General features: G+C 37.9%; 1 protein-coding gene across 2 annotated transcripts in view; it reads right to left on the bottom strand.

Moving 5' to 3' along the window:
• Positions 1 to 1,005: 1,005 nt before the first annotated feature.
• tsc22d2 (TSC22 domain family 2) overlaps positions 1,006 to 8,697 on the bottom strand; it is a 94,481-nt gene continuing 86,789 nt past the window's right edge. For both annotated transcript variants that reach the window (XM_020519204.2, XM_020519206.2), the window contains 2 exons: positions 5,243 to 5,294; positions 1,006 to 2,668 (listed from right to left, as the gene is read on the bottom strand). In XM_020519204.2, coding sequence (XP_020374793.1) covers positions 2,393 to 2,668; positions 5,243 to 5,294 — 328 coding nt within the window. In that variant the 3' untranslated portion in view covers positions 1,006 to 2,392. The remainder of the gene's footprint in view (positions 2,669 to 5,242; positions 5,295 to 8,697) is intronic.

Raw genomic sequence — 8,697 nt, 5'->3', positions numbered from 1 at the left:
CTACATTGTTTTTGAACCTTAAAGTACTTAAAATCTACCTCTTGAACCAAACTATTGGTAATCTGATCTCCTTATAAGGTTGTGTTTTACTTTATTTGAACATGCTCCTGTGAAGTATCTTGAGACCTTTAATTACATGAAGGACATTACATAAAATCGATTGCTTTCTAAAATCTTTAAAAGATTGTTGAGAAAAACAAACAAGCAGATGAGGGAAAACAAACCAAATGCCTGAATTCTTAACCAGGAAACATGTGATAGCAGCAAATTGACCAGCTGCTCCAGTCTTGTGCTCCAGACGTCACAAAAATCGATAGCAGGGTTTTTGTCTACAAATAAGCAACTCAAAGTTTGAACCAAGCAGCATCTGGATTAAATTAAATAGCATTAGATATAGATGGGATGGAATGGTTTGTTTTAAGCTGATACGGCAAGTTTCCTATTTCTCGCCTCTCCTACTCAGAATAATTGTAACCTGCCCAACAGTGACAATGTAAATTATCTGAAAAATACTATTAGATGCGTTGCCTTTTTTAATGTTATTCCATCAAAGTCATAGCTGAGCATCATCACGACTCTTGCACTCTGGTTTGGAGGGCAAGAACAGGAAAACTAAAGTCAGTCTATAGGAGTCTCTTCTAATCTTCTGGGGATAAATCAGATATTAAGACTATAATAAGCATAAGACACATGAGCAAAATTAGGCCAATCAGCCCATTCAATCATGGCTGATATGTTTCTTAATCCCATTCTCCTGCCTTTTCCATGTAACACTTGATCCTCTTACCAAAGACCTGCCTTAAATACAGTCAACGATCTGGCCTCCACAGCCTTCCTTGGCAATAAGTTATGCCTCCTCATCTCAGTCCTAATGTTTCATTCCCAAAGTCATCAATTTCAGCCCTGCTTAAAAGAAGTTGGACACAATGAGGGCAAGGTTTCTTTTAAACTACTTTTGCAGTATCGCACACTTTTAATTCAAACACACAAGACAAATAGCACATCTGAATCGGCACGTTGCATTTATTAAATACAATAAAATCTGCAATGTAACAAAACTTTATGCATATGAAATTCAAAACACCATTTAAATGAACAAAAGATGGCTCACTCCATTTTTTCTGACTAGCACTTAACACTAGCTTGAATCCAACAGCTGTTTTTATAGTTTAATTGGACATTGTTCACAGACTAAACTTTTACAGTAAGAGTGCTCAGTAAAAACATGAGGTAAGAAACTGGTTTGATAAAGGGGTCATGCAGAACATGCGAAGAGTGTAAAGGAAAAAAAAACCATTCATTAAAGCTTGAAAGAAAAAAGTAATCTAAAATAATGCAAATAGAACAGCCGTAAAAAATAAATGAATTCAGATACATAGCTTAGCTTCTTTGGTTACAAAGTAGTTTGAACAATTTCACAGCTTTTTATTATCCTCCTCTCCCTCAAAAACTCGAGGGAAAAAGAAAAAAAAACAGAAAAATCATGGCAATTCTTTTTTTCCAGACAACAAAAATCAGCAACAGAAATGAGCACAGTTTATTTTTCTTCATCAAAAAAAAAAGCCCAAATATCCTTTCAAGGTGTTAGGTCACAATGTCCGGTGCCTACTTGTACAAGTCTTCTATGTTCTTCCTTATAATACTTACACTCTATACAAAATTTACATTCAAACCAGGATTCGACTATCGCAGAAGAAAATCCCCATGGTAAAACTGCCATTAGTGTTAGAACTCTAAGCCAGGATTTTTTTTTTTTTGCAATTTTATTATTGCCTATATTTTTAAACTAATATACGCAATCCCAACTATCACTTGCTTTTACCAGTAATCTTATAATCTTTAATTTCAAACTTACAAAACAAAAGATTCTATGACATTGTTCATTTACATATGAAAATAGCAGCCCCGTAATAAATAAAAACAAACAGTAAATGAAAATTCATGTATGCAAAAGTTACTATAATGGTGGCTCCTTTCAGACAGAGCTGCTAACCAGGTCTTAATATTAGACAGGTGCAATGACCCAGAGATTCCTATTTTTCATATATGTATGTGTGTATATATACATATATAATTATGTATAAAACCTTGGTAAGCCAGAAAGATGTAGGTACCCACTTGTCCATAAACCTGATGAAAATCAGCTTTCCTCCTACAAGATACAAATCCTTCAACCACTTCTCGTGCTGTCACACACTTGCGGATGCCAACTGCAACATCGCACGTAGAAAGCTCTTGCGGGTGATTGTCTAATACTGAGAAGGCCAAAGAGCAAAAAACACATTTAAGCATGGCTATTTGCTGTTCACTGTAGAGTGGTAAGAACACCAGTGGCACACACATTTTATTTTTTTTTTTTGAAGATTTCTTTTCCTATGCAGGCGAGCAAGTTTCATGCAGAAGGGACATTAGGCTGCGGTGGAGGCGGTGTCTGTTGTGCGCTCTGTTGAGGTTGTGCTACTGCTGCCGGCTGCTGTGTTTGCGAAGTGCTACTGGGATTGGTCACCTGGGTCTGAAGCTGAGACAGCTGGTCATTGTTCGCTAGTGATTTTAACAATGAATTCTCTCGTTCTAGTATACAGTTCTTTTCAATCAGCTCTTTGATCTGTTCCTTCAAGACTTCCACTTCTTCTCTTACTGCATACATCAGATGACTTTTCACCAAATCCTGCATTAAACAAAAACATAACCAATGACTTGCACTTTCAAACAGATTTCACATCAGAATCGTCCCATTCACTTATTCTGCTAACAAGAGAAAGTGATGTCAACCCTGGAGCATTTGTTGTTCAATGTACTTTGATTAAAACCAAAAAAATGGGCTCAAATTAAATGTATTTGTTTTAAATAGAAAAGCCAATTTACCCGGCAGCATAGAGACATCTCGTCAGGCATCTATTGTTGCCAAGTACCGAATTACGGGAATAACTTGGAGAAAATAGGGGATATGATTTCAACAGGCTGCCAGTTAGCAAGGAAACTCTTTGCAATTTGTAGTGTTTTAAATCGTGTAGCCAGCGTGCAGACTTGGTAGCTGGCAGTTCAGCGAAAGAAGGGAAGCTGCTCCTTTTAAGTAAGCTAGGTGAGCAACTCACGAGATGATCATTTTCTACTACAGAACATCTTGCAAATGTGCAGCTTAATTTCCAAAATATGCGTGTAACGATAAATTACATAGAGGCGTTCTGAAATGAAATGCTGATTCCAATGGCAATAACTGCATTTCCAAAACTGTTTTACCAAATTTACTTAGACAGTGTCTTTTCAAGAATAATGATAGTTGGCAATGCAAACACAAACATGTGACTGGAAGGAGAATTAAACTGCTTCAGTTCAAACCATCAGCAGCTATATAACGCTATGGCAAACAGTGCAAATCAGGCTGACAGCACATGGTGTCACTCAATTCATCATTCCTTGCTGTTCTGTCAGAGCTGACCTAAACTAATATCACTAACTCTGGGGCCCCATATCATCACCTGATTCAAGTATTTCTACTCTTTTCCCTCACCAGATACAATTATTTCTAATTCAATTGCTCCCAATGATGATACAGTCCATTGGTCTGTTTTTTTTTGGGGGGGGGGGGGGGGGCGGCCGGTGGAGAAGAAAGAGACTGTTCTTGTTCTTTGATTGAAGGACTGCACAGACCATTTACAAAAACGGTCAGATCGATTTGTTTGCTCCCATATAGTCCTATCCAGTTTTGCTTCAGTCAGAAAATAATTTGAGATGCAAAATCAACACTTAGATGACGTTTGGGCTAGTCTACAATCAGTTGTAGATATCCTTCCATTTGACTATCTTAATGATGACTATGACAACCTACTGGACAAACCCGGTGTTGCCTTCAGCTCCATGTAGGTGCACAATGAAAGTAGCTGCTTCTTAACAGGCATGGCATGGCATGGCAAGGCAAAACGCCAGAAGAAATAAAATGCAGTTTGGTAGCAGGATTATGAATCACTCATCACAAGAACTTGTAATGGAATCATCCCATCTAGTTAGCAGAATGCAATGACATTGAGATATGTATTCAACATAAGATATGATTGCTTCTAATAGATACAGATGGTCAAACTGATTGTGTAGAATGCTGTTAAAACTGTACAGGCGAGGAAAACTCCAGGTTCTATATTCCTGTTTTGCAACAGACTAACTGCTGATTTTAGCTGAGTTGAAAATAGTGGGGGGCAACCATGGACACAGTTGGGGAGAGGAAGGGGAGAAAATGCACTTGAATGTTATACTAGAGTGGAGAACCAAACTAGAACATGGATCTATTTCAGGGAAGACACAAAAGAGTTGAAGAGGATTTTGTGTTTTTAAAAGTGAAGATTGGACCAGAGATTGTCAAATTGTTTATTGATTTCCAGCAATAAATTCACAAGTAATTTTTCCAGGTGATGAAACAGAATAAAAAATCCTATTGGGTTCTTATTGATATTAAGTGCATATACATGATGAACACAGGGTTATATACAGAATGACTCTGCAGCATTTGAGAAATGACAATTTTCAGCAAAAAATGAAAATATTTAACCTAGAATATTTGTTATGTTGACACTCACCCTACTCCACCCCCTAGCCCCAAGTTCATGAGCTGTAACACACTCATCACATTTATTGCAGTTCAGTTAAATTTTCTAAAATGCCCTCCAACAAATGCCCTCTATGGGAACATGATGGCCCAGTGGTATTATCACTAGACTATTAGTCCAGGGACCCTAGATAGTGTTCTGGAGATCTAGGTTCAAATCCTGGTATAACAGATGATGAAATTTGAATTAAAAAAAAAATCTAGAATTAAAAGTTTAATGATGACAATGAAATATTGTCAATTGTCAGAAAGACCCATCTGGCTCAATATTGTCCTTTAGGGAAGGAAACTGCTATGCTTCCCTGGTCTGGTCTACGTGTGACTCCAGACCCATTGCAATGTGGTTGACTCTTAACTGCCTAGAGGGGAATTAGGGAGTGGCAACAGATACTGGTTTAGCCAGCAATGCCCACATCCTGTGAATGGATACAATAAAACCCAATGCGTCATGACTAAAATTCAAATCGATAAACCAATTTGATCTGTTCCACCTTTTGACAAGTTGATCTCTCCTTAGGTTGGGCAAATTGGACATGCAAGTAAAATTTGCATATTAGTATTGCAAATAAGTTAGAAAATATTTAAGAAAATCATTGTTAACCTGAAGAGGAAGCAAACTGATTGAGGATTCACTGCACTTACCATTGCCTGTTCTATTTTGTTGTCAATTGCTACCACACTGGCTCCAGAAGCACTGTAATAGAAACAAGAGGCACCATGAAATATAAAGTACATTTTAGAATATCCTGAATTAAGAACCACAAAATTCTGATTGGTTGTGATGTTTAAAAGCTTAAGATGCTCGTGAAACATTTCACAGTACATCTCCTCAGCCTTCAGTAGCAGCGCACACTAGAATATAAAGTATTGAGACTACTTATTCATTTAAAATTGAAGCAACCAGCACATGCTGTAAAATAAGCAAAAAAATCAAGCCCAATAGGATTGCAAATTAAGTTTTAATGCCAGTTTCCTCCAGAAGGACGGCTTCAGTTTTACTAAAACTCCTCCATTTCAATATAATGTAGTTATCAAATTCAGAGGAATTTATTTCCTTTTAATTTTTGTTGCACTTTTGTATCTTTTGGGATGATAAAAGTAGGGAAGTTGATACAGTGCAATGGAGAAACTGCATGTAGAGTGGTGTAGTTTTGGTCACTTTACTTAAGTAGTGACATACTTACAAATTCAAGAAAGGACCATTTCGGTGAGTCCTGGAATAGAAAGGTTTGCATTCTGAGGAAAGATTACTGAACACAGGAGTTTAGAAGAACAAGGAGCAATTTTATTGAAACAAGATTCTGGGGATCTGACAAGGGAATACTGAGAGGATGCTTCCCCTCAAGAGAAATTGAGAATGGGGGAGTGGTGAGGGGGTGTGGTGGAGAGTGAGGGAGCAAGCAAGCAATTTAAAAATAAGGTCTCTTCCACTCAAGGCAAGGATGAGGAAGCTGTACTTCTTCAGCATTTTCTTCCGTTGAGAGCTGCAGAAGCTGGGTCATCGAATAAATTCCACGTTGAGTGACGCAAAATTCCACCTAACAGGGAGTCGAGCATACTATCCAAAATACTCTTGTACTTAAGGCACTTTGTTTTCTTTGGCATAGCATTTAAGAAACAACAAACCACATTATATTTTGTAAAGGCAAAATACTGCAGAGGCTGGAAATTGGAACAGAGAATGGAGAAACTCAGCAGGTCAGGCAGAATCTGTGGAGAGGGGAATACAGTTAGCCCTTCAAGTCCGACTTGTTCGGAACTAATGTCGTATTGGACTCAAAATGTTAACTTTATTTTCCACTCCACAGATGCTGCCAGACCTGCTGAGTTTCTCCACCATTCTCTGTTTGTATTTGGTAACACAAAGTTTGGCCAAGTTGTTTAGAATTTGTCAGAATCTATTATTCTCAGCATTATGCTAGACGCATCTTTCCACCCTTAGTTTCCAATGCATGGAAGACCGTAGGTAATAATTTGATTGGAGCAGCCATTACATGTGCAGCAATGTCACAACAGAAAGACTATAAAACCTCCTGAGGATCATGTGCATTGAAAATACTGTAGAAGGTATTTAACAAGTTTAAACTGAAGAGTGGCTTCAATTGGATCTTAGCACCACTGGCTTCTGAAACACAATGCACCTGTAACCCACAACATGAGTAAACTTAGCATACTGAGAAAGCTGCAGGCTAGGAGCACTTCCTTTTTGATTTTAAAGCTTACTAACTTGTCACCAGCTGTGCACTGACATTAACATCACCAATGAGAACATGAAAATTAAAGGTGCCACATGTTTAAAGGCATCACCACAGTGCCAGTTTCTTCCTCAATCTGTCTGGAACCAAGGCGTATAGGACAACAGTGCATAATGACAGTGCCTAAAGAACCAGTTTGCACATTCGCAGTCTGAATATGGTATTCTTGAATCTCACATTCAAGTGTTCCAGTCACGTATGCTGGACAAGCAGTATAACTTAGATTTAGACTGGAAAACCTCCAATCTGGACAGGTTATTCTCAACATACTTTAAATCTTCTACGCAAGAGGAAATTTATTGTGACAGCAATTCATTTTGGTTTCCTGACATTGCTAGAGCATGACGTATCGCATACTGTGGACAGGGGAACTCTGGAAGGAAGTTAAAACTTAACACACTCCGGAGGTGTTCACATTACTGCATCTAATAGTAAGTTGAAATATTTAAGAATCTGAACTCGACTGCTCAATTCACTGCAACATAATAGATTGCCCAAGTGAAACTGGATAATGCTTGCACTTTTGGCTTTATTCTTCACCTCTCCCCATATCATTCAAAACCTAGGATCAACAAGGACAAATACAAAGAAAAAGACAGTTACTAAGGAATGGCCAAGCATACCCCTAAAGGTTGGAATGTTTTCAAAAACCTATTAGTCATAATGCACCGGACATCCTGTTATCAAAATCTGCAATTTACATAGATTCATCAGATTGAATCACCTCAAAAGCACTTAATTATTATTAATTATACACTTAATAAAATGCATGCGTATTGGGAATATTGTGCAGCCAAATTCCCAAAGCATTCTGTGCAACGTGAACAAATGACTAGACTAAAAATTAATACACATAGGTGACATGAGGTTATGAACTTACTCAGATGTGCTGCTGTGATTTGGAATGGACTGTCTGAGGGGGGTGATGGAAGCAGATTTAATAGCAACTTTCAAAAGGGGAATTTGGTTAAGTATTTGCACATGGACATACAGGGTGGAAAAGTCTCTTTCTCTGTGCTCAGTCTATGATTTTATTGTTGGAACTTAATTGGTCGCAAGGGAAATGTTGGCCAGGGCATCAAACATTCTTGGATAATGCAATGGGATTTTTCAACACCGTAGCTAGAGGAAGCAGATGGCCACAGTATTAACATAATTCCAGGTTACCAAATGGAAGAAACCCGATCCAGTAAAGACACCAAGCATAAATCACAGGACATCGAACATGTTGAAAATTTTGGTAGTGACTTCCATTTTCTTTGAGGTTCAAATATTATGAGCACATTAATTGCTGGAAGCTGTAAATGTTCCCCTCAAAATTTGTTATAATCTTTAAAATAAGCTGCAGCTAATTCACCTAGATTGACAGCTGTAAAACTTTGCCCTGTAAGTGAAATCAGAACTGCTCCATTCACCCTCAGCACTAAAAATAAAGTGCATCTGTTAAACCAAACCGAGCTCAACGGATTCCTCTGGGTAAACTAGTCCAGAGGTTGCCAGAAACCCAATTCAAAACAGAACTAATCAACTGTAATTTTAATCTAGTAAGAGAGGAACATTGACCATTTGAATAGGACCAACAAAATATGAGATGAAGGCAAGCTCTACAAACCTTTTAAATATTCACTCAAACTGGCTTACGTTTACCAATGCATTTCTCAGTTCTTTTCATTTCAACCATCATGTTCCTCTGTGCCAGGACAACTTTCAGTATTTACCATGTGCAAGGGAACTCTCATCAACAGCCTCCATTTGCTCATGTTGCCAATTTTATAAAAACCAAAAGAACTGTGGGTGCTGTAAATCAGGAACAAAAACAAAGTTGCTGGAAAAGCTCAGCAG

This window comes from Rhincodon typus, chromosome 13 (assembly GCF_021869965.1).
Source record: "Rhincodon typus isolate 14 chromosome 13, sRhiTyp1.1, whole genome shotgun sequence".
Lineage (NCBI taxonomy): Eukaryota > Metazoa > Chordata > Chondrichthyes > Orectolobiformes > Rhincodontidae > Rhincodon > Rhincodon typus.
Note: the sequence above shows the minus strand (reverse complement) of the source record. Positions and strands in the feature narration are given on the sequence as shown.